Source organism: Selaginella moellendorffii, unplaced genomic scaffold, assembly GCF_000143415.4.
Source record: "Selaginella moellendorffii unplaced genomic scaffold, v1.0 SELMOscaffold_74, whole genome shotgun sequence".
Classification (NCBI taxonomy): Eukaryota; Viridiplantae; Streptophyta; class Lycopodiopsida; order Selaginellales; family Selaginellaceae; genus Selaginella; species Selaginella moellendorffii.
The window spans coordinates 193927-217423 of NW_003314335.1; the positions used below are offsets into that span (position 1 = coordinate 193927).

The 23497-nt window shown below is 41.1% G+C and overlaps 5 protein-coding genes, 1 long non-coding RNA gene and 1 other non-coding gene across 16 annotated transcripts in view; 4 read left to right on the forward strand and 3 right to left on the reverse strand.

Annotated features, from left to right (window-relative positions):
• Positions 1-1122: 1122 nt before the first annotated feature.
• Positions 1123-2304, reverse strand: LOC9659312. The gene is made up of 6 exons (XM_024660436.1): positions 2259-2304; positions 2106-2197; positions 1921-2044; positions 1571-1802; positions 1400-1518; positions 1123-1339 (listed from the first exon to the last, which is right to left on the reverse strand). Coding segments are annotated over exons 1-6 (681 nt in total). The 5' UTR covers positions 2260-2304; the 3' UTR covers positions 1123-1226.
• Positions 2305-7687: 5383 nt separating this feature from the next.
• On the forward strand, positions 7688-13788 carry LOC9658721 (ankyrin repeat-containing protein P16F5.05c). Of its 3 annotated transcripts, XM_002986423.2 has the most exons (6): positions 7710-8196; positions 8250-8334; positions 8389-8453; positions 8511-8579; positions 8656-8705; positions 8774-9060. In XM_002986423.2, exons 1-6 carry the CDS (start codon positions 8119-8121, stop codon positions 8895-8897), a joined length of 471 nt encoding a protein of 156 aa, XP_002986469.1. In that variant the 5' UTR covers positions 7710-8118; the 3' UTR covers positions 8898-9060. The 3 variants fall into 3 exon arrangements, with proteins under 3 accessions (XP_024516251.1, XP_024516250.1, XP_002986469.1); XM_024660483.1 differs by lacking the exons at positions 8389-8453; positions 8511-8579; positions 8656-8705; positions 8774-9060 and adding exons at positions 13372-13436; positions 13494-13788 and having other exon boundaries at positions 7688-8196; XM_024660482.1 differs by lacking the exons at positions 8389-8453; positions 8511-8579; positions 8656-8705; positions 8774-9060 and adding an exon at positions 13372-13788 and having other exon boundaries at positions 7688-8196.
• Positions 13789-16663: 2875 nt separating this feature from the next.
• On the reverse strand, positions 16664-18547 carry LOC9658723 (nicotinate-nucleotide pyrophosphorylase [carboxylating], chloroplastic). 5 transcript variants are annotated; one of them, XR_002990416.1, is made up of 11 exons: positions 18403-18547; positions 18232-18359; positions 18038-18171; positions 17931-17994; positions 17765-17847; positions 17620-17703; positions 17416-17568; positions 17186-17356; positions 17060-17127; positions 16820-16936; positions 16664-16760 (listed from the first exon to the last, which is right to left on the reverse strand). XR_002990416.1 is itself a non-coding variant. In XM_024660479.1 (10 exons), the coding sequence occupies exons 1-10, from the start codon at positions 18501-18503 to the stop codon at positions 16888-16890; spliced, it is 1035 nt and encodes a 344-aa protein (XP_024516247.1). In that variant the 5' UTR covers positions 18504-18547; the 3' UTR covers positions 16668-16887. The 5 variants fall into 5 exon arrangements, 4 of the variants coding, with proteins under 4 accessions (XP_024516247.1, XP_024516246.1, XP_024516245.1 ...); XM_024660479.1 differs by having other exon boundaries at positions 16668-16936; XM_024660478.1 differs by having other exon boundaries at positions 16668-17007.
• Positions 18548-18621: 74 nt separating this feature from the next.
• On the forward strand, positions 18622-18753 carry LOC112341060. The gene has a single exon (XR_002990421.1). It is a non-coding gene; the product is annotated as a U11 spliceosomal RNA (small nuclear RNA).
• A 153-nt stretch (positions 18754-18906) lies between these two features.
• On the forward strand, positions 18907-21798 carry LOC9659314 (ankyrin repeat domain-containing protein 13C). Of its 4 annotated transcripts, XR_002990410.1 has the most exons (7): positions 18907-20760; positions 20816-21035; positions 21088-21136; positions 21266-21325; positions 21383-21441; positions 21513-21606; positions 21665-21798. XR_002990410.1 is itself a non-coding variant. In XM_024660447.1 (4 exons), exons 2-3 carry the CDS (start codon positions 19423-19425, stop codon positions 21026-21028), a joined length of 1551 nt encoding a protein of 516 aa, XP_024516215.1. In that variant the 5' UTR covers positions 18907-19191; positions 19246-19422; the 3' UTR covers positions 21029-21035; positions 21088-21168. The 4 variants fall into 4 exon arrangements, 2 of the variants coding, with proteins under 2 accessions (XP_024516215.1, XP_024516214.1); XR_002990411.1 differs by lacking the exons at positions 21266-21325; positions 21383-21441; positions 21513-21606; positions 21665-21798 and adding an exon at positions 21184-21257; XM_024660447.1 differs by lacking the exons at positions 21266-21325; positions 21383-21441; positions 21513-21606; positions 21665-21798 and having other exon boundaries at positions 18907-19191; positions 19246-20760; positions 21088-21168.
• Positions 21799-21893: 95 nt separating this feature from the next.
• On the forward strand, positions 21894-22979 carry LOC112341045. Its single transcript, XR_002990412.1, has 3 exons — positions 21894-21965; positions 22050-22254; positions 22328-22979. It is a non-coding gene; the product is annotated as an uncharacterized LOC112341045 (long non-coding RNA).
• A 288-nt stretch (positions 22980-23267) lies between these two features.
• Positions 23268-23497, reverse strand: part of LOC9658724 — a 1740-nt gene continuing 1510 nt past the window's right edge. Inside the window, exon 2 of the mRNA XM_002986508.2 lies at positions 23268-23479. Within this exon, the coding sequence (XP_002986554.2) occupies positions 23268-23479 (212 nt within the window). The remainder of the gene's footprint in view (positions 23480-23497) is intronic.

Genomic DNA, 23497 nt, shown 5'->3' on the forward strand with positions numbered 1-23497 from the left:
GGGCGTTTGTTTTCCTGGTGTTTGTGTTCTTCGTCACTGCCGCTAATCACCTTTCGCCTGAGCTAATTCCAGCATTGATCACCGTCTTCAACGCACCCTAACACCTTTTGATCGATTAAAGTATGATCATCCTGCACCTTTCTTCGAGGAAATCTTTGTTGCGTCGCTCAGAAGTGCTAGAGAACACTTCACCAAAGGTTTCACCATTTTCTCATCACCCATCGCATTCATGTGGCAAACCTGGAGTGTACATGACAAGAGCTCTGAGAAGACCTGTGTCAAGCCGAGCAGCCCAGCTGCTTTCTTCATGCTCGGCGCCGTTTTCTCAAAATTCTGGAAGCCCTTCACTTTCTGCTCAGGGAGCTTCTCATCCAGAGCGCAAGAGCTATCAATTTCCCAGTGAAAGATCTCCTCGAGGCTAGCATCTTTGATATCCCAGTGAAAGATCTCCTCGAGGCTAGCATCTTTGATAAAGCTCTTCCTTGCGAAGGTGATTGTAGCACCGCAAACTCTGCCAGAAACATCGGAGCTTTGCCATCATTTCCTTTGTTTCACTGGGTGATGTTTTAAAGTTGTAAGTCAACCCATATCGTCCATACTGCGGCTGCTCACGCGCTTCTGTTTGTTTTGTTCATGAATCCTCGTACATTCTCAGCTTCTTCTCCCAAAACTCTTCGATGCGAGGAAGCTGTTCTGTCCCCAACTTCTCACCAAGTTGCTGGCGGAAAACCCAGAAACCTCGGATGCCATGCTCACAGTCTTCCATGTCTCCTCCTCACGACTACTCTCGACAAAAAAAGCCCAGCAAATGTATTAAGAACTTGTGGCTCTAGCAAACTTGATCCTCGCCCAGCAGCTTCTCTGCGAAAATCACAGCCCTCTTAGATGCTCGGCAAAGCTTAGAACATCAGGCTTCTTATCTTTCTCTCCCAACAGCCCCGGCTCAATAGCATTCGTCCCATCCATACTTCTTTACCGTAATCTGTGCTGTTTCCACGAGATCCAGTTCCGCGTCTTGAAAGTCGTGCTCGAGACAAAACTCGTCAAAAGATTCTGTCTAATTGCGTGGTGGTGGTTTCAAGGTGGTTTGCTTTGATGGACGCAGCTCATGCTTGAAGCTTATAAACCTTAACAAATGTGAAAAATTAACCACTTACGCAAATAAAAAACATTGAAAAAAAATTGCCGCGATTTACAGAGAATCTGAAACAAGAAATTTGTTTCCCTTAGTACTGTGGCCGCCGGCGCAACCTCAAAGGTGGAACTTGTGGCAATGCATGGTTTCTAATGGGGGGAACTTGTTCTTCCCAGCCCTTCTTAGAGCCTTGGCTTCCTCTTCCTGCAGGGAAGAGAATTCACTTTAAGTTTTGGAGAAAAACTGAAAAGCTTTGGTACTTACCGAAGTACTTGTACTGATCATACTTTATCGGATGGGGTTTTCCTCGGGAGCTCCTCAAGTAATCTAGATGACGAACTGGAGCAGTCTTCGGACGAGACAAACGATCAAATGCGTCTTGCCTACACAAAGATTTTCGATAAAAGAAGTGCGAGTAATGAATAACAAGCTTACTTGAGCAATAGATTTCTTGATGGCCCTTTGTGCTTGGCAGACTTGATAGTTACTCTGTTCTTGGAATCCTTGTTGGTGGCTTCCGTGGCGTTGACCTGTTGCTGCTGTGTCGATGTTTCATTTAGTAGATCCGACAGCCTCGGAGATGGAGTGGAGGCAGCTTTTCTAGAATTTTGCTGGTGCTCTTGTTCTTCGCAAGACACGTCCGATCGATGCGAAGGAGGCCCATCATCTGTCCAGGGAAGAAAACAGTAACAGATAATGGTCTATCATCAATGAAAAGAAAAATTTTCGTTAACCATGATTTGGTTCGCTTGTGATGATGAATGATAGAAATCAAAGTGCCAAACCAGTAGCTGAGTTGTGAGCTCGAAGCTGATCCAACTGCGCCTTGCACTCCATGAGCTCTTTCAAGAGCATATCATATTTCTTCTCGCATTCTGCGTGTACTGTCGAAGGCCGCTTGACGAAATCCTTGGAGAAAAAAACCAAACCACCGCTGATTTCCAAGCTAGAAAATTCTCGTTTCACTTACCGGCTTGTAGAAGCTATAGAATTTCCCATAATCCATGTTCGTCGTCGCCCATGGCTCGAAATTGGCCTCTCCAGGCTCAGCATCGTAGCCCACTAGACGAAATCCACGCCAAGGATAAGCGCTGGCGAAGATAGGAAGATTTTAGCTGCTTACTCTCTCGGATCGGAGCGCCAAGCTCACGCCATCTCAGCCCCGATGAACCCTAGCCCTGGGCTCCTAGCCCTAGAGCCGTTAAGATGCTTTTCAAAATTGTCGATCTGAGCCGTCGGATCGGAAAGTGAATCGGACGGCTTTAAATTTATATGAGAAGAACTCTATTTATCAATTTTTTTAATTACTAGTTCTTAGAGGTACACCACAAAAGAAGTTCACCAATTCCAAAGTATTAATCAAGGAAGTATTTTCATTGTTTGTCCCAGCAATCTCTTTCATAATGCCACTAACTATTAGCTAGCCCAAAGTCTATCTCAAGTAATTTGATAATTTAGCTCTTATAAAAGGTGTGAAAAATTTACCATAAACATTATATGAAAAACATCCATGCAACCAAAATCTATAACTTGGAATAAAGAATGGTTAAGAATCTTTTAAACCATCAAAAAAACACTTGAAGCCCATTCACAATAAACAAAAGTGTTATGTTTATCTACCATGACCATTTCATAGATGCCCAAGCTCTTTTCCATAAGCAAATTAAGTTTCTTCAATTTATATTAGGGACATTTAGAGTATATTATTTTCAATCCAAGTGTTACACACAATTTTTTGAGTTTTAAAGTGGTAATTTCTGTCTTTGAACTTTTGCCACAGGATGTAGAAAAACCACCACAATAGACATTTGCGCTATATCCACCTTCTACCAATAAATCAATTATTGTCTTTTTTTCATTGGTCCAAATAAAGTTTTTTAGCCTTATTGCCATCTCCATTCTTTAAGTACTAATGCAATAACAATCATTTCTTCCCTGAATATGGAGCATTGGCTAGCTAACCATAATGTTAACTTCCTTGTTGACCATTTTCCTGACCATCATTGATCTAGTTAACTTATAGTTTTGGCAAAAACATTTAAATCTTAATGATAACATTAATTAATGTTGTTAGAAAATCCTTCTTAACTTTTGTTCCATATCCATTGAGCTCAAACTTTTGATAAAATATTACACCTTTAGTAGCTCATTATAAATGCTTATGAAACTAAGGCAAAAATCACAAAACTTATAAGCATATGCAAATCCCTATATAATCTCTAGTAACTAGTTCACAATATCAACCTCTTCAAATTTTTTGCAAATGAACATTCATGAAATCACTCCAAAAAGTTAGTTTTGATATCATTATTTTAATTTTCTCATTTCGATTTCTCTAGATAAGGATCATATTTATGCAGACCTGTGCATCCTTGCTCATGTGAATTTTGTGGCAAAACAGAAGCAACAGAAGGAGTTTGTTCTAGAGTTTATGGACATGGAAATCAAGACAAAGAGATTTTGATCCCAGCCTTTTTCCAAGCCTAGATTTTTTAGGTGCTGTTGCTGGATTGCAAATTCCCATTTTTAGAAGACCATAAAATTAATAATAATTTTAGAGTATGGATAAAAGAACTATTTGGCCCTGAATAGAAGCTTACATATGCTATTAACACATATTCAATCACACACTTGCTATTTAAAAGGAAATTCTAGGTTATAGAGGAAACAAAAAATCACACTCAATACATTTGATCATTTAGGTCCCACTTGGGTCTATCATCAGATACCATAGACTCACTAGGAGACTTTACTCCACCTTTAACTGGACAAATTTTCCTTGGGCAAAGAGCATATGGTGGTGCTACACCTTTAGAATTAAACGATATGTTGATGATGGGCAGCAGACCATTGACAGAACATATCTCTTCAATAGATGGTTTAGACTCCAAATTCATTTATGCACCAGGCTGATAAAGTGCACAATCCATGGCATGATTTGGTGAATTTGGGCACCAAAACAAGTATTTCTCACCTACCTTAGAAGGATCTAGTTCCACATTGTGGTACTTCTCACCAGCCATTAGAAGTATTATCCATTTGTCAAGAGAGTTTTGATGTTCCTAATCTTTGGAAGAAGTAAATCCCTTAGGATTAGAAGGAGAAAAAGGAGGAGGCCAACCTGATTTATACACTACTAGATAAGGCATACATAAAGTCTAAATTAAATAAAATTTTCAAATCCATGGATCCATAAAAATAAGACAAGTAGGCTATAATTAGCTTGGACCTAATTATTATTAAATATTATTATTATTTCTGGATGATGTTTGGCTAAATTCTAAAAACACATAGTAGAGGTTTATAAAAAGACCTAATCAAACTAAAACGAATATACTCTAAATATCTACTGATGTGGCTGCCAGATTCCCTCAACTGAATGAAAAAACCCTTACATTGCACTATCACCATATTCTATTGGAACAAATAGATCAAATAGCATTAAATAGATTTGACAAGACAAAAACATTTAGTTTGGTTCAATCAGTTTTTGTGTTTGCTCAATGGCTTTTATGCATAGGCACAATAAACAGACACAAACCAGTAGGGCTCTTTTTAAATGGAGCAAACAAATGCACATTGCTCATGTTGGCAAGAGAAGGCTCTTATCTGTTCAGAGCTTTGTGCTTATGTCCTGTGGGCATGAGCAACTGCTTTATCCCATCAACTGCTAGTTGGCAGTCAGCACAATTTCTTCTGGACAGCATTGGCTGCGAACTCATGAAAGGGATGGAGCAAATGGAAGCTACATATAGGTGGAAACTACTCACTAGAGCTGGAGCAAGCCATGCCCTAGAGCCCTAAGGCTGCAATTCTGGAGAAACCTGTTCTTACATACTTATGCTTGGAGAGGTTACAGTGAAGCTGTTCACCACTTTTGTGCCCACCATTGTTTTCATGGCAATTCAGTTCGGTTTTTGTTCAGGGAATCATAGCAAAGAAGTTTGTGATGCACAAATGGCGAGTATTCACACAGAAGGGTGAGATTACCCAGACAATGCAGAGGACGAGCTCTAAATTAAAAGAACAACACCGTGGTGACGTTTGCAACAACATAAAATGGCTGGTAAGGTTTTCTTTTTGTTTTCTTTTTTATGTATATCACTGGGTTTTAAGAGAAAGGTGCTTGCAAATCTGATACTAGACAGTGTTCGTGCACAAACCTTTGGGTTCAATGGCGACCCTTGGCAACAATGACTATGTCAGCAAATCTTAGAAATGTTGGACTGGGCGATGGTCACCGCTCCACTAGACTTCGCGTGAAGCTGCACTAGCTCTTTGCCGCCGCTCCCCTCTCCTGGAGCAGACACGACAACGAAGCTCATGAGGTTGGCTTGTGGTTTCTCCTCTTCATCCAGGTGAGCGTCGTCTACAATAGTGAACACCGGAGCCAGCACACTATCTCCTCTACGAATGGGCTCATCTTGTGAGCACTTATGTGACCACGAAAGATCACTCATCGCTTTCCACCTCTTATGATAGTTGTCCGTGGAGACCCAAAACTGACTGTCCGCAATGCCTCTCCTTATCACGATCTAACATATACCAAAATCACCTCAGAGTGCTCAGAAACCTTGCACCCCTGCTCTCTCCTCGGCCGCTGCCGCTTCATCTCATAACCAAATTAGGACTCTTAAGGTAGTAGCTGGCATAGAATATCTCTTCAGCAAAGGTCTAAACATTTTCATACTTCATTGTGAGATGTCCTTTGTGTTCTTGTTCTTGACAATTCTACTCCAACGCTTTTTGCAGCTTGTATGATCAATAGAAAAGAATTAGTGGGATAAAAAATAGGAGATCTCTATATCAAACCTACATCTCTTCATTGGTAGTGATTGCAAGGAATCTTCATCTGAACGGCAAATGCAGCCTGAGAACTGTAACCCAAGGTCACGGCTTGATCCGCCCCAGTCATCATCAGGGTCCCCTTATATTGTGATTACAACCTCTACCTAAAACATGTCTACCTCCACTACAAATTGTCTCCGCTCGTGCATATTGCGTGCGCTCTGGTTTTTCCAAGTCCTTGCGCTCTTGTCTACGACCACCAAGGCAAGGAGCTATTTGCGCTCGAGTCACCAATATCGATCGTCGTGGGAGCGTTCGTTCCTCGCCTACCAGGCTTCAGGCTCGTCTTGTCGCAGCTGTGCGGTCGAGGATGGGAGATCGGGGTTTTGACCCTCGGCAAGAGAATGGCACGACTCGTGCAAGCCATTACGGAGTCAGACTTGGAAACTGCGTACGCAGCCATAGATCTCGTAGACAGCTTGAACATGCTGGTCCCAGGCGAGAACAGAGAGGCCCCGCTACTTGCAGCAGTGAAGCGGCACCATCGACTGGGTGCCTCTGCTGCTGGTGATGGATTTGTCCAGTATCTTTTGGAAAACGGGGCAGACCCAGACTTTCCATTGCCGGATGAGATTTTGCACTGGTCAGGTAACATGTCTTTCTTGTCACAACCTTTACATTGTCACTCGTATGGTTGGTTCTCTTTCCAGGCGTACCCACCTTGCCGTCCCTGTATGCCAGCGGCCATCAAATGGATGACTTGGTCACGCTCTTCAAGCCCATAGCGCAGCCTGTCGAGGCTCTCACCAGCAAGCACTTGTGCAACGCTCGCGATCCCGAGCATCTGGAGCTCTTGCTCTTGCTCCCGCATATGGATCCCAACCGGACCTCGCCGGAGGGCTGGCTCCCTCTCATCGCTCCGCTGAATCGAATAGAATTGGAGAATGTCAAACTGCTGATAGCCGCTGGGGCCGATCCAACGCTGCCGACTTATGATGGCTTTTGCCCGCTCGCCAGAGCGGCATTCTCGAATGAGGACGAAGAGATCTTGCGAATTATGGCTAAGGTGGCCAGCAATATCAACGTGAAACCAGGGGAGTATACGGTTCTCCGCAGTGCTGCAGAGGCTGGAGTGTGTCGAGTTTTACTTGAGTGCGGGGCGTCGATGGACGATGACGATGGATTACCCGACTTGAGGTCTGCTTGCAATCCATGGTAATCTAAGTTCTTGCTTATTCAATTTTGTTCTATGCACTTGAAGTGTAAGCAGAACAAGTTAAAGAAGAACAACTGCTAGAACGGTAGCTACTGCCCCAAAAATGGGCACTTGCAATCCAACAGCTGCGCCCTCTTGCAAGAAATCTGGGCTTGGAAACGGGCTGGGATCAAAATCCCTCCTCGCTCTTCTTCCGGGAACTACGGCTTGATCATCCTCGTCTTCATTTCCACGCCCACGAACTCTGCCTCGTAACGAGCTCTCCAGCATCAATGCCGGATCGAATGTATCCTCTCCTTGGATTGAGACCGCCAGCAGCAAAACCAGGAGGAAGATCGACGCCACCAAATTCGCACAAATCGCCATTCCTTTCCTTCTTTTTGCGATCGAAGCAATGCTATTGCTATCTAATTGATCCAACGCTTTTTATATATCGCGAGGGGAGATTTTGACCCTGTCAAGAAAGGAAAGTTCCTTGGGAGCGCATTTGACCGTGTGTACGCGAAATCTAATCTCACACACCACCTCACTTTCTTGACTAGATGAGTCCACGCGACGATATTCTTTTCGTGTCTCCCGGCAGAGTTTTCTACTCATTCTTCGAAAGTGGCCTTGGATTTGGACGCGACAAAGGATCGCTATATAGGTCGAAAGAAGGGTATTTTCATCCCAAAAGATCACTGGCAATGAAGCCTTCGATCCTTGTTTTGGCATTGGTTTTGATCTTGGTAGCTCTCGAGGCATGGACAATTCGAGCGGAGCAACAAGCCCACACTCCAGAATCCAATCCAGTCCAATTGCAGCGCCGATCTAGACCACGAGCTAGAGGCGCGGGCACTAGCGGCAGCGCTGGATTGGAGGTGTCGGCGCTTGGGATAATTGGAATTGTCACTGCCGCCATAGCCGCGATTGCGTAAAGATTCTTTGTATATTCTTTGGCAATGTAAAGCACTCTTTTCTCTTTTCCTTGGAAGCCCTGATGGGTCGTGTGTTACCAGCGAGTGAAGAGCCGCCGCCAGCACAGGAGTGTGAGTTTGATGTAGATGATCTTCTCCAGGTAAAAGTCTCCGGGGTTCTTGGAATGGGTGTCTCCAGATTTTCAATCTCTAGGCTGCAAGGTATGGAGAACTCGAGGAAGTCAAGCTCGTTGCTCCTCTTTTGCCGCAGAATTCACATAACGAGCAGGGATGCACAGGTAGAAGATTTCTCGCTTTGATTTTTTCTCGCGTATGATCTTACTACTCTAAAGCATTGCATATGGCTTCTGCCAATGGTCACTTGAGCATTGTCAAGTATCTCGTCGAACGAGGAGAAGTAAGTCGCGTAGCGAAGGAGATCTTAGAAAATGTTTTTGATCGCTCGTGTTCACAGAATGTTAATGCTTGCAATGCCGAGAACAATACCCCTCTTCATTGGGCTGCTCTAAATGGCCAAGTTCAGGCATGTTTTTCTTCTTGCTATTCTTTCGTGATTCGCAAAGTGTTCTTCATTTGGATTTCTTGTTTTTTTTTCCCAGGTTGTGGAGGAGCTTATTGCTTCGGGAGCTAGCGCCTCAGCTTTGAACCGGTCTGATCATGAACTTTAGGCTCGAAAGTGTATCGGGTTTCAATTGCTCTTGCTTTTCCATTTTCCAGTTACGATCGGACGCCGGTAGACGAGGCCCTGTCTCGGGGAAAACAAGAAGTCGTGAACGCCATAGCAATTCTCACAGCCGCGGCATCCCTGGACGACACAAGTATACAAGAAGAGATTAACTAGTAATTTAGTTGAAGAAGCTGGTTAGCCTCCTCACAGCCTGGGGCTTGAGGCCATGGTGGATATTAGATAAGCTCGCGTCTATTTCCTAACAATCGATCGCGCCATAGTAGATCAAGCTTTCCCAGACCATTCAAATTAAATTATGCTTTCTACTTTACTTTCATAGGTTCCTTAAGAATAGAATGTTTTTTTTATGTAAAGTGATATTTATATTATAATTTTACCTATTCATTTAACTTATATTCTTTTCAAACAGAAAACCCAAACATTTGAAATAGATGATTGAATCATATATTTTTAACACTTCTAAAAAGAATTATATTTTCTTCTTAGATAGAGATTATAATTTTTTAATAAGTTAAATGAATTATAATAATAAAGAAAAAGCTATTATATGTTTAAGAGCTTATAATAGATGGAAAACACTAAAATTACAAAAAAATGCATACAGTTATTTAAAGATTTAGTATTATAAAACTTATTTATAAAATAGAATAATAAGAAGGTTAATTATTTAAAACTTTCATTTATAGGTTATAAATTTTATTAGAAAGAATAATTTATAATTATTCTAACATTACAAAATAATATTGTTGAATTATTATAAATAAAATATATTATAAATTAGCACTATATTCTTTAAAAAAGTAAGTTATAGATTTATGAAAATAGTTTTAAATATTTTTTCTTATATTGTGTAAGGAAAAATATTTATCATGCTTTATTATAATGTTTGCTTAGTAGTCCATTGTAAAAATAAAAATGATGATTGTAAAGATATAAATGATAATTATAAGTGTTATAATTGAGACACAACTCTAAATAAATAAGTTTAAGTTATAGCAAACATTTATATTCTATACTACTTTAAATAATTTATAAGGTTTATTTAAAAGATTTATCTCAACCAACTTGAATGTTTATTATTTTTATATAAATTAATTTAACTTTTAAAAAACTATTATGGCGTTTTACTTAGATAATTAAATAATATTTGATAGAAAATAAATACTTTAAACAAATAATGCTAAAGAAAATATTTAATTTTTATTTCCTTTGGATATTAACTTATATGAGTGCATGGAATACAAAAATATGCATATCAATTAGCCTAGAAACCTTAGTTTATATACAAAAGGTCTAAATTGAAACCAATCCAACAATTTATATCCCACTGTGCTAATATTAATATATAGCATTGTATCTATACACTTGGACCTTATATCATTCCTTCCTCTCAAAACAATATAAGATAGTTAGAGTTCTATTGTGGATGGGCCAGGAACATTATGAGGAAGCATTAATGGATTTATAATTGGTGTTAGTTGTTCTTGATCCCTTTGTACAAAGCATTTCAATTAATATATTGTAAACGACTAAATTTTCCATTTTACTTTAATCATTTAACCACATTTTTGACCATTTAGAATTTCTCTCACAACCTTTATAACTCATATTCCCAACTTATAGACATATTAACCTTATGGCCATGTTTATTTACCTTTATCTCATTGGTAATCCAAAACCACTCATACCATAGTCTTATCTCCCAAAGATTAAACCCTTCATCAATGAGTAGTTATCTCAAGACCACACTTTAACATCCTTAGGATGCACAAAGAAATGGGAAACACCCTTCATCAATATCCCTTCTTTAGTCTTTAATAAATCCCTTTCTATCCACAGCTGTACTCACTAACATTGCCACTAGTTTAAGGTTTAAAGGTTTAACCATTAAATCTCATTAACATTTAGGACTTCCTTGCCGTGTAAGTGTATCTTTAGTCACTACACAAGAGGATTGTTCTTCTTCTTTTCCACAGTTTAAGATTTGGGGATAATATTTCAAAACATCGTAACCCAATGTGAGTCTTATGGGTACTTTTTTTACCTTCTGCCTTTGGGTGCCCTAACTATGTGGCTAGAGCGAGGTTTTAATGAGCTATGCCAAGTATCCAAGTATGTGGTGCCACTTATATTTAAATTAGGAGCATTGACCATTTGATTTCCTAGAGGAGCTAAAGTTGGTTCTTGAACACTTTAGTAAGTTACCTCACTTGTCCATCTATATTCATTTAACCTTAGACTCTTTAATGGTTATATCATCACCTACTACATAGATATACCTTTGTTTAATTATATTAACTTTTGCTACCAAATTAGTTTTATTGGAATCTTTCCCTTACTATCCTTTTGGAGTTCACCAAACCCCCCAGGGTTTGGGAGATGATTGCTTTGGACTTTCACCTTTGGACTTAGACTCAAACTTAAACTTAGTTCTGATTTTGGTCTTGGTTTTAGTCTTGGTCTTAGTCCCTATTTCGAACTCCATCTCAGACTCTTTATTAGACTCTATTTTGAATTCTTTCTCAAATTCCATTTTAGACTCCTTCTCAAACTCCTTGAATTCCTTATCGGAATCGACACTTTTATGTATCATAATATTTGCCATATGACAGTCCTTCTTGTGCCCTTTTTAGAGACTTATTCATTAATTGCTTCATGCTCATTTGTTAAACACTTTGTTCGGAGTTTCACTTTTGTTCTCAACTTTCCATGTCAAAGCTTTTAATCTAAACGTGTTACATTTGTTAAACTTTCATTTTAACCACTATTATGTGCAACACTTTCAACTCCACTTTAGGGCTTAGGGATTTATGTTTACCATCTTGGAGTTTAGATCTAAATTCATGTGTATTACAACAAACAAACTTAAGAGATAACTTATATAAGGAATATAAAATGTAAAATATTTTATATAAAAGGAATATAAATTTAAATATAAAAGGAAAAGGCCCATGGATAAGAATACCCCCTTTTAAAGTCTTGGGATACTTAGGGTTAACTATCTTTAAATTTAACTAGTATGCATTAGCTTAATTTAGATTTCTTGGGAGATACATGTTTTTTCACACATTTTTTCATGTTTTTTTTCACTCTCACATTCCCAAAGTATATACCTTTTTATCTCTCTTATGCCACATTTGACACTTGTCTTTGGGAAAATTGATACATTAACTAATACATGCTTTTTATAGATTTTGTGCACTCTTACATTTCTAAGGTATATGCCTTTGTGTCTCCTTTGCTCACATGATTGGCTTGAGAAATGAATTTTGCATTTAAACAGTAGGTACTATTGCATTGCTAACAACATAAAATATTGTGTTTTAGTTACCTATTGTCCTTTCCACAATATCCTCAATGTGGCTGTTTGAATAATTTCTTGAATATTCAAGCACTTCATCCTCACTACAAGTAACAATCACTTTCCAGCCTTAGCAATTGTCTTCTTAGCTTTGTCATATATAAAAAAACTCTTCCTGCTACGCTCCTTGCCAGGTCCATTCCACTAGATCCCATGCTAACTCATGAATCATTTGCTATCTAACCACAAAAGCTTTAACCTTTTATGACTAGCAAGTCCATCCTGGCCATTTTCTTTTCCGCCATTGTTCTCATAGTGTTTCACGGCATCAGCCATTCTTTTTAAGAAAGCACAAGAAGGAAACAATTAAGTAAACCAACTGTTCAAGAAGTTTATGCATTGAATGAAATTTAAGACGACCCTTTCTTACTCCTCACATATCTGAAGGAAACGTAGAGGATTGCAAACAAGGCTGGATGGACAGTTACATTGTACATACTGCCAATGTTTAAAATTGATCTGCATACTTCTTGAATGAATCTTCCCGGTCGGATGGCGTAGGTTTTCAGCAACACCCTACAGCCGATCTGAACCGTCGGATTGAAAAGAGTATCGTACGGCTAGAAACTGTTTAAATTCATATGAGAAGAACACCTGCTAGAACGGTAGCTACTGCCCCAAAAATGGGCACTTGCAATCTAATAGCAGCGCCCTCTTGCAAGAAATCTGGTCTTGGAAATGGGCTGGGATCAAAATCCCTCCTCGCTCTTCTTCCTGGAACTACGGCTTGATCATCCTCGTCTTGATTTCCACGCCCGTGAACTCTGCCTCTTAACGAGCTCTCCAGCACCAATGCCGGATCGAATCTATCCTCTCCTTGGATTGTGACCGCCAGTAGCAAAACTAGGAGGAAGATCGACGCCACCAAATTCGCACGAATCGCCATTCCTTCCCTTCTTTTTGCGATCGAAGCAATGCTATCAAATTGATCCAAGTTACAACCCTTTTTATATATCGCGAGGGGAGATCTAGACCCTGTCAAGAAGGAAAGGTCCTTGGGAGCGCATTTGACCGTGTGTACGCGAAATCTAATTTCACACACCACTGCACTTTCTTGACTAGATCCAGGTTTTGATGTTGGTAGCTCTCGAGGCATGGACAATTCGAGCGGAGCAACAAGCCCACGCTCCAGAATCCAATCCAGTCCAATTGCAGCGCGCTCGATCTAAACCACGAGCTAGAGGCGCGGGCACTAGCGGCAGCGATGCACAGGTAGAAGATTTCTCGCTTTGATTTTTTCTCGCCTGTGATCTTACTACTCTAAAGCATTGCATATGGCTTCTGCCAATGGTCACTTGAGCATTGTCAAGTATCTCATCGAACGAGGAGAAGTAAGTCGCGTAGCGAAGGAGATCTTAGAAAATGTTTTTGATCGCTCGTGTTCACAGAATGTTAATGCTTGCAATGCCGAGAACAATACCCCTCTTCATTGGGCTCCTCTAAATGGCCAGTTCAGGCATGTTTTTCTTCTTGCTACAAAGTGTTCTTCATTTCAATTTCTTTTCTTTTTCCCAGGTTGTGGAGGAGTTTATTGCTTTAGGAACTAGTGCCTCAGCTTTGAACTGGTCTGATCATGAACTTGAAGTTGAAGAAGCTGGTTAGCGTAGTGCTTGAGGCCATGGTGGATATTAGATAAGCTCGTGTCTATTTCCTAGCAATCAATCGCTCCATAGTAAATCAAGCTTTCCCAGATGTTATACTTTCATAGTTTCCTTAAGAATAGAATTTTTTTATAATGTATATTCAAATTATAATTTTACATATTATATTCTCTTCAAACAGAAAACCTAAACATTTGAAATAGATGATTGAATCATGTATTTTTAACATTTTTAAAAAGAATTATATTTTCTTCTTAGTAGAAATTATAAAATTTTGTTTTTTTAATAAGTTAATTGAATTATAATAATAGGGATAATACTACTATATGTTTAAGAACTTATAATAGATGAAAAATACTAGTAAAATTCTAAAAGATGTATATGGCTATTTAAGGATTTAGCATTATAAACATTGTTTATAAAATAGAATAATTAGAAGTATAATTATTCAAAAAATTTAATGTATAGGTTTTAAATATTAATAAAAAATATGATTTAAAATTATTCTAATTTTACAAAAATAATATTGGTGCTAATTTATAATATATTTTTATTTATAATAAATGTTTTCTATTTAATTATTTATAAAATTTATCTCAACAATATTATAAAAAAATGTAAATTATATATTTATAAAAATAGTTTCAAATATTGTTATTTATATTGTGTTGGGCAAAATATTTAGCATGTTTTGTTATGATGTTTGCTTAGCAATCTGTTATAATAATAAAATGATGATTGTAATGATAAAAACAATAATTATGTCAAAGTATTTTGGGCAATAATGTTATAATTGAGACACAACCCTAAATAAATAAATTGAAGTTATGGCACACATTTATATTCTATACTACTTTTAATAATTTATAAGGTTTATTTAAAACATTTATCTCAACCAACTTGAATATTTATTTTATATATATAAATTACTATATAAAATAAGTAAAATCTGATAGCTTATCTAGTTAAGTAATTAAATAATATTTGATATAAAGCAAATAATTTTAACAAATAATGCTAAATTAAATATTTTATAAAACATAATATTTTATTTCCCGTATATAATTCCTATAAAATATTATCAGAAAATATTTTACTGAATTACAATCATTTTGAATTGTAAAGATGGTTGACATACTATAAAAATGTTTATTAATACAATAGTTTTTAAATTATAATTCTATTATCATGATATAAAGTTATATTAATATTATTTATTTTTAATAATAAATATATATGTAGTAATATACCTAAGCACATTTAGCTATATAAAAAAATGGATACAGTCTCAGTCATTTTATCTATATGTTATACTGCTATAATCACATATTTACCTTATAGTAATATTCATATAGAGAGAGAGAGAGAGAGAGAGAGAGAGAGAGAGAGAGAGAGAGAGAGAGAGAGGGGTGTATTATGATGCAAGTTATAATGCCATTGTTATCCCATTTTGTACATGTCTCATGTGTTCAACAAACTCCAACTCTAATTAATGTTAGAATACTCATTAAATATTGATTTGAAAACTTTGCATTTGGCAATCTCAAAGGTAAACTTAACTTCTGTTAAGAATATTAAATCATGACCCTAAAAGAATTTATGAGGTGAAACACCAATAAAACTTTTAACATTTTAACATTTTCTATGCTTCTAGTTGGGCACCAAAGGATTTAAATCATGTAATGATAGTATGAGAGGGAAAAATAAAAAACAAAATCACTTTAATTTAGTACCCCTAAGGCTGTGAATTGAAAACATGCAAAATACAAAGTTGACTAAAAGCATTATTAAAAAAACCTTAAATTTAAATGTAAGTAATATATAAATTCTCATGAGATCGCTCTATAATGGATAGCATTAGCAATAACCTTCAGTGCATGGTCATAACCTTCTCCAATCAAGAGCTTGAGCAGTTGGTTCTTAAGATGGAGATTGAGCTCTTATTTTCTTGGACTTCCTGACAATACAAGCTACAACCTGTTAGATAGTGAAGTTGTAATTTTGAGAGTTCTGGGTTCCTCTTTTTTGAAAATGGGCAGAAACGCATTGAGTTGTCAATATAAAATGACATATTGCGGCAAGACTTCCAATGCTGTTCGTAGTATGGTCTCTAGAGGCGGGCAGGACCTGTTCTTTATGCTCCTACGGTATAAATTCTCAAGATTGTCTCTCACCAAGCACCTTGGCGGTGACACCTAGCTGGGGTGGGAGCTGAGAGCTACTGCAAGAATTCAGCTATGCAAGCTCAATGTTTTGTGCATGGCCACTCATCAAAGCCATGATGTGTTTGCTAATGCAAAACACATTAGTATTGCAGATCTGGGCTGTTCTTCGGGGCCGAACACAATTCACGCTGTTGACCTTGTGCAATCGCCAAATGTTGAGATCCATGCATCTAGTCACTAATGACTACAACACCTTGTTCAAGCCCCTGGCAGAGCATAGATGCCAAGGGAAGCCTTATTTCTACGCTTCAGTCCCAGGTTCGTTTTATGGAAGGTTGCTCCCAAATACTACTCTTTTAACATCTCACTACATTGTACATGCTGCCTTTTTTCACTCTGAAGTTAAAATACAAAAAACGTTATGTTTCAGTTACCACAAGATATCACCGGGAAGGACTGTCATGGATAAGCATTCAAGCAAGAAATGTAAACAAGGGGTCTTATCCTTGCTCTTGGCAGGAAGATCTTCTGAGGACCCCATTTTATGGAAGCTTCACTTCCAAGCTGCATGGGAGCGTTTTAAAGAGGTGAGGACTATGATTAACATCAACCTTCCACTGTACTTTCGAAATGTTTCAAAGGCTGTGGAAACCACTCAGTGTTTCAAGGTGCTGCATAAGTTGTGCAAGAAGGACCCGCGGTACCATGAAACATTCGATTTTGGAGCAAGTGACTATGCCAAGAAAATAGTGAGCTACACAAAAGCCATAAGCCAAGCAAACGTGGAGCTACTATGTAAGAAAATGGAGTTCACAACCTCCTTTATTATACTGACCAGGCATGTGTGACTGTTATCCTCAAGCGCTTATGAAATTGTTTCTGTGTGACACTTCAATATACATGGATCTATAAACTTGCTGCATAGTTTAGCAACAGATCTATAAGTACCAGCTGGGAGACTGAAGTTCCTGAATCCGGAACTTTGCTCAGGTTTGCCATAAGTTGAAGCTCGAAACTTAAGTCCCACTTCCATTGTTTATCAGGCACGGTTTGTTCGTTTGCCGACTGCAAGGGCCAGATCAATGTCAACTTTGCAAGAGATGTCCAATGCTGAGACCGAGTGTGTCAAAGCGCCACTATTTTGTTTCACATCAATCAGAAAAGAAGAAGAAGAAAACTTGATGATACCTCGAAATGTAAGTCACACCAGTGCTCCCAATCTTTCCGACTGTGCTTAAAGTAACGTTTCCAGAAGCCTGTTTGATCTTGCAGTAAGATAAGAGTCAAGAAAATCTTGCGAGGCATAATACATACCTCCGTTTGTACTCGGCCGCCCACGATTTCAACAGCTTCTCGTAGTAAACCCACATCAATATCTCCATTTGCTTGTGTACTCACCATATTGTCCAACATTATCCGTGTGACTTTGCCTTTGTCTAAAATGGCAAGAACGCGCCTCACTTCATCTAGCGTTCTCGTCTCCACCTGTTAGATTTTCAAATGAATCAGAGACCAGGCAAACAACTCAAGGACTTGCGAGTCACCTCGACGCCAATATCAAGTCCTTTCTCTTCCAAATACTTCGTCACTGCAAAGATGGCATTCTCTATACCGCCAGCGACTGCTATGTGATTGTCCTTCACCATAACCATATCGTAAAGTCCCATTCGATGGTTCTCTCCTCCTCCAATCAAAACCTGAATTGAACACCCCATTACCGTGGAAAAAATCCATTTTGAATCACTTACGGCCCACTTATCAATCAGACGAAGGCCAGGTGCAGTCTTTCTCGTCTCCAGTATTCTCGCTGGTTTCGCAGCATCAGCCATTTTCTAAGAAAGCACAAGATGGAAACAATTAGGAAAAGCGACTGTTCAAGAAGCTTATTCTTGCCTTTGTTGCAGTGGCGATGCCACTCATGCGTTGCATGAAATTTAAAACGACCCTTTCAGCTGTCAAGATACTCCTCGCATTGCCTGAAGGACCAAAAAGAAAAACGTAAAGGATTACAAACAAGGCTGGCTGGATCAACAGTTTGGACTTACATTGTGATACATACCACATACTTTCCCAAAAACTTGGCCTTTCTCCACGGTGCTCCCATCCTCCACTGCCCAATCAGTCTAGAAAAAAATACTTAAAATAAAAGAGCTTTGATCTGCATACTTTCAGCGAAGGATCGAGTTCTTGAAAAACCATATCCGCCAGAGCAATGCCAGCGATCACACCATTTTCTTTGGCAAGAAATCTAGCCTCCGCTGTCATCTCCGCTGGAATAGTCGCCAAACAGGAGACATCCCCTGACAAAAGAAGCAAAATTTGTGACAAACGCCTTTCCCAGCAATCGTAATTCCACTGACCTCGATCTCCTGCGTCTTCTGAGAGCGCGAGCTGAATCACTTCCCTCAAATTGTAGGTCGGATGCACCGGCGGCGGCACTGCTCCAGCTCCATTGACACTCTTGCTCACTCCCGCCATCGCCTGGCGCCTAAAGAGAGATTTTCAGATGCGCGCCACGGCAGTGATCTCACCTCCACCCGACGCTAGAGCTCACACCGCTGGAATTCGACCTCCCGGGAGAGAAACCCTTCGCAATACGGGGCAAGGCGGGGACTCCATAGCCGCGCAACATAGCAATTATTTAGGGCTAGGGCTTGGGCTAGGGCTTATTGAAGATATCCCACATGCCCTAGCGTGGATTCGCGCCATGGTCATGGTATAAAGCAAATGTATCGTAGATGATCTAATTTAAAAAGGGTCGGTTGGCTAAATATGCCACATGCGCCATTTTGCGTGCGTGCCGTATGGATATCAAGACATATGGCCGACATAATTTTTGGACCACCGTAGAGGGTTTGGCAGCGCTTTGCCAGACCCTACAAATTTAAACCCCAACAAGGCATAAATTTTCAAACTAAGCAAAACCGTTAGTGGGTATATGCCCCGAATCTTGTCAGAATTGCCGCCAAAATATAGGCTTTTAAAAACTCACGGTGGAAAGAGATAGAGGCATTTGATGCTGGGGGGCGTGGGATTCGTAAGCTAGGGCTTTGTGGGGGGAGGTGGAAGAGCCCTACACTGGCGCTGCGAGCTCGGCTATGGCGCCCGATCGATGGAGCGGCCAGTCGCGGTCATTTCAGGTAGTGGCTGCCATGACGACGACTGGAGCGCGCCAGTGCGCAAAGCTGCTCCATCGGTAGTGCTCCTCGCTTTTTTCCCCGCTTTCCTCTCTCGCCACTGTTCTTGGGGAGACCGGCCGATCTGTCGCACACTGTGGCATCATATCTGCGCTGGCGGGCCGACCACTGGATCCAATCGAGGTACTTCGCTTTGGATCTAAGAAATTTCCGCCATGGATTAGGGTTTCTGTGTAGTCGCAGGTTCCCTGTTCGTCGTGAAAGCTCCGTGTTTTTGACCCAGCTCTCCTCTCGCGACTGCAAACCCTAGGCTGGGCCGGGCTGGGCTAGGCTGGAAAAGCGCGTCTGGGCAGTTTTTGGATGAGATTTTTGGGGGGTTTCTGGGCAGATCCGATTGTTTAGGGAGGCAGGAGGATGTCGCAGCTTTCGGCAGAGGAGGCTCATGTCTACTCGCAGAGCCCAGCGCATTACGCAGTCGCCAGATGCGACTATGGCCTCCTCCGATCGGTGCTCTCCCGGCTGCCGCGATTGCCAACCGCGGGAGAGGTTAGCTCCGAGGTGGACTCGCTTCTAGCGGAGCAAAAGGCCGATATAGTTTCGTCGGTGATCGACAACAGGGAAGTTCCTGGGAGGGAGACTCCATTGCATTTGGCGGTGAGGCTCGGGAATGCGAGGGCGGTGGAGATGCTAGCGGCAGCAGGGGCGGACTGTAGTTTGCAGAATGGTCGGGGATGGAGTGCGCTCCAGGAGGCCGTGTGTGCTCGCAAGGAAGCTATTGCGATGGTCATCACCAAGTACTATCAGCCCATGGCGTGGTCGAAGTGGTGTCGGCGGCTGCCACGGATTGTAGCGGAGCTCAACAGGATGAAGGATTTCTACATGGAGCTCACGTTTCATTTCGAGAGCTCGGTCATCCCGTTTATCGGGAGGATTGCTCCGTCGGACACTTACAAGATATGGAAGCGTGGTTCCAACCTGAGAGCGGACATGACACTGGCTGGCTTCGACTCGTTCAAGATCCAGAGGTCGGATCGGAGCTACTTGTTCTTGGGAAAAGAGAATATGGGATCTGGAGAGCTCTTGGTGCTGATGCACAAGAAGAAGGAGGTTGTGAATGCGTTTGAAGATGCCGCGGTACAGCCATCGGACGCTGAGGTGGCTCACGAGGTGGCTGTGATGTCTCGGGCGAATGTCTATCGGCCAGGTTTGGATGTAACTCAAGCGCAGCTGGTTCCGCAGTTGACGTGGAGGAAACACGAGAAGGCCGAGACAGTGGGGAACTGGAAGTGCAAGGTGTATGACATGCAAAACGTGTCCGTTAGTATCAGATCTAGAAAGGTGCTGGGGGCAGTGGAGGAAGACGAAGAAGAGGAAACTTTAGATTATGCCAACTTGCTAACGGAGGAGGAGAAACATCAGCTGGAGATGGTTTTGAGTGGCGATTGCGAGAACTTAGAAGAACAGAAAGAGAACTCGGCTTGTGTCAATGGTCGAGGTGGGAGGCCGAAAGCCGAAAAGTCCAGGCCTATAAGCGGTAAGGAAGAGGACGATTCCAAAAAGTCTAGCGCAAAGGAAGAGGAGAGCGAGTTCAAGAAGGGACTTAGACCCACCCTTTGGGTGACAGATAATTTTCCTCTCAAGATCGAGGAGCTTCTTCCACTGCTTGACATTTTGTCCAGCAAAGTCAAGGCCGTCCGGAGGCTTAGAGAGTTGCTGACTACGAAACTGCCAGCGGGAACTTTTCCTGTCAAGGTTCGATTCTTTTTCTTTTTCTTTTTCCAGTGTAAGCCTCATTGCGTGTCAACAGATGTCCATTCCGGTGGTGCCGACGATTAGAGTCATCGTCACGTTTTCCAAGTTCCAAGAGCGGCACGCGATGCAGAACAACCTGAAACCCGAGCATACTGGATCCTGGTTTTCTTGGATGAAAAGTTCGAATCCTAGTTCCGAGCACGCGGACCCGTTCCTGGTTCCAGGCGATTATACGTGGAAGAAAGGGAAGCAAGTGATCGTCCCATAGAAGAATGGTACGTGTAATGCATATGGTTTGGCTGAAACACTCCTGCGACTGTTTTATAGGTCGTTTTCAGGCACACTACTAATACATATATAAGAAATTGTAAATCAGGTGAGAGATGTTTCGATTCCTTAAGTGAATACACAATTTTTTGGTAGACAAAATGAAAAACTGGCACCATCGACATAAGACTCTTGCCTGGAAGAGCCTAAGTCACCGCAATGCTTTCGTGGATTGCAGAGTTGACGTTACGCTCATCTCAGTTTAATGGCTTCAGTTCGAAAACTAGACCACTAACAGGTATCCTTACTTCATTTTTACTGTTCTCATATCTTTGCTGGTTTGAATGATATACAGGATGATGATGGCGAAGAAAGTGTTGCCGTTCCCTGGAAGTTTTGCTGTACTCGAGTAACGTAAGTAATTAGAGCATCGAGACTATAGATGTAGGTTCCTTTTAAGTAGACCTTTATATATTATCTTTCAGATCTCCGCAGTACTTCCTCGCCAAACTTTTCTGGTTGCGGTTGGAAACACCGAGAAGCAAATGACGGAGCTTCACCCTTTTTCCTCTTCGCCTCGTAAGTGCATTGTCTTTAAGTGAAACTCTTATAACTGCTGGAAATTTTGTCCTCCTAGATCTCTTCCGGAAATTCTCTGCTCTAGCTGACAGGCCAATAAAAAAAGCATGGAACAGAAAAAGAAAGCAAATCCAAGCAACAAGCAGCTCGCTCTCAGATGCCCAGCAACAGACAGAATTTGTCCATTTAAACAGGCACGCACCAAACATCCTGCCCCACGGATTTCGCTCTCATCTTCTCATAATGCGTGTCTCTCTTTTTTTTTCTTCCTTTTCCACTGTAGCCGGACGAACAAAAGGCCCGACTTACATGAGAGTCTTCATGTTCATCGTAAGCGATGCATCACCTGCGCACCCAAGGTATGTATGATCCCCTTTGTTTAATCGTATCTATCCGTTATCTAATCCAGAAAAGCAAATAATTCGACTCGATCTCCTTGGCAGGGGCTTTCTCTATCTGTAAACATCGAGATCGTCTCGAAAGGCTGGCCGGCTGGCCCTTGGTTCATTAAAATTCCAACCTGAAACGCACCAACATCATGATTGCGCGCCTCGGAGCTTATTTTTTTTGTCTAGCCAGCCACCGCCACAGCGAGCCGACGAAATGATCCGATCCATCGCGGTTTGTGCTCTCTCATCTTTTCCCACTGTAAGTGTCACTCACAAACTCAAGAACTTCGATGCTTTCTCTAACACTTCTTTTTCTTGTTTTTGGTATATAGTGAACTTGACAATGTGAATGCCATGGAATCAAATGGTGGTGCCACCATTTTGCTCGGCCATCCATGGTTAATATCCAAGACTCTGATTGACAAAAGATTCTTGGATTGGAATCTCGTGCTCGGGAACAGGGCTTGTACACTCGTCCAACACATTGACCACAGAAAAGCATTGTGTGGGTGTTAAGAAACCGCAACGTTAGAGTCAAGTTCCTCATTTATCAGGAGTGAGTGCTGGAGGAGAAAATTCTAAACAAACCAACGCCAACTCGATCAATCAATATTTTGAGAGGGTGGTAAGAAGCAACCATACTTCTCTAAGGTACTTGGGATCTCATCAAATCTCCTTGTACTTTGTATGGTATGATTTTTTATATATATATATTTTTTTCCTTTTACATCTTTAACTTGGGTTGGAGCTTTGCGTTTGGGTCCCTTGTTTCTGACACGACTCAGCACGGAAACAACTCAAGAACACACTCATGAAAAGCAAGAGAGCATTCGTATACACAAGAAGAGAGACCAGATCTTGCATTGTCCAGCCTGCCTTCTCGACTTAAAAAGAGGGAAGTAAAAATGGAAACTTTGATCCCTGATCGAGTTCAAACACTCTGGAAAAGAAAAGTTGCGAGCTCGCGAAGAACGTGTCCCGGAGCCCTTTTCTCTCCATTGAGCCGGAGCCTTCGCGTTGAGTTGTAATCTGCATGGGAAATAGCGAAATCCTACACATCAAGCTCGGAATCAAAAGTTCCTCCTATAGCTACACAATAAGTAAAGATGAAACAAGCAGGAGAAGAAAAAAAAAAAGAATGGAAGAAAAAAAGGAACCGAGGAGAGGACCTCCGCAAAAAGTTGTAGAGCCTCGAGAAGAAGTCACTGCAACTTTCCTTCTCTCCACCTCGTGTCCATTTACAGCACCACCCCATCGCCAGGAAACTCTGGATCAAATCGGATCACACGTCTGCGACGAGCACAAAGATCCCAACCGCAGCGACAAATCCAACTGAAACAGCCCCCCGCCGCCGACACCAACTCCGTCACCTCCGTCACCGTCACTCCGTTCTCCATCCCTCGCCAAATCTTCCAAGTTCGTAGCCGTGGTACTCTGCTTGTGAGCCGTGGTGGTGGCGGTGGTGGTGGCATTGTCCTCGGCCACTGCCACATGAACGTTCT

What these genes read in the sequence shown, in the direction of transcription:
- LOC9658723 (XM_024660476.1), bottom strand. Translation starts at nt 18,503, where the DNA reads ATGTTGCGCGGCTATGGAGTCCCCGCCTTGCCCCGTATTGCGAAGGGT. An exon ending in AGTTTTTGGGAAAGTATGTG is followed by an intron (nt 17,848 to 17,930) that starts GTATGTATCACA and finishes TTGGTCCTTCAG; the next exon opens with GCAATGCGAGGAGTATCTTG. An exon ending in GCGGCCGAGTACAAACGGAG is followed by an intron (nt 17,128 to 17,185) that starts GTATGTATTATG and finishes AAGATCAAACAG; the next exon opens with GCTTCTGGAAACGTTACTTT.
- LOC9659312 (XM_024660436.1), bottom strand. An exon ending in TCTATAGCTTCTACAAGCCG is followed by an intron (nt 2,045 to 2,105) that starts GTAAGTGAAACG and finishes TTTTTCTCCAAG; the next exon opens with GATTTCGTCAAGCGGCCTTC. An exon ending in TGATCAGTACAAGTACTTCG is followed by an intron (nt 1,340 to 1,399) that starts GTAAGTACCAAA and finishes TCTTCCCTGCAG; the next exon opens with GAAGAGGAAGCCAAGGCTCT.
- LOC9659314 (XM_024660446.1), top strand. Translation starts at nt 19,423, where the DNA reads ATGTCGCAGCTTTCGGCAGAGGAGGCTCATGTCTACTCGCAGAGCCCA. An exon ending in CGGGAACTTTTCCTGTCAAG is followed by an intron (nt 20,761 to 20,815) that starts GTTCGATTCTTT and finishes GCGTGTCAACAG; the next exon opens with ATGTCCATTCCGGTGGTGCC.
- LOC9658721 (XM_002986423.2), top strand. Translation starts at nt 8,119, where the DNA reads ATGGGTCGTGTGTTACCAGCGAGTGAAGAGCCGCCGCCAGCACAGGAG. An exon ending in TAACGAGCAGGGATGCACAG is followed by an intron (nt 8,335 to 8,388) that starts GTAGAAGATTTC and finishes ACTACTCTAAAG; the next exon opens with CATTGCATATGGCTTCTGCC. An exon ending in CTCTAAATGGCCAAGTTCAG is followed by an intron (nt 8,580 to 8,655) that starts GCATGTTTTTCT and finishes TTTTTTTCCCAG; the next exon opens with GTTGTGGAGGAGCTTATTGC.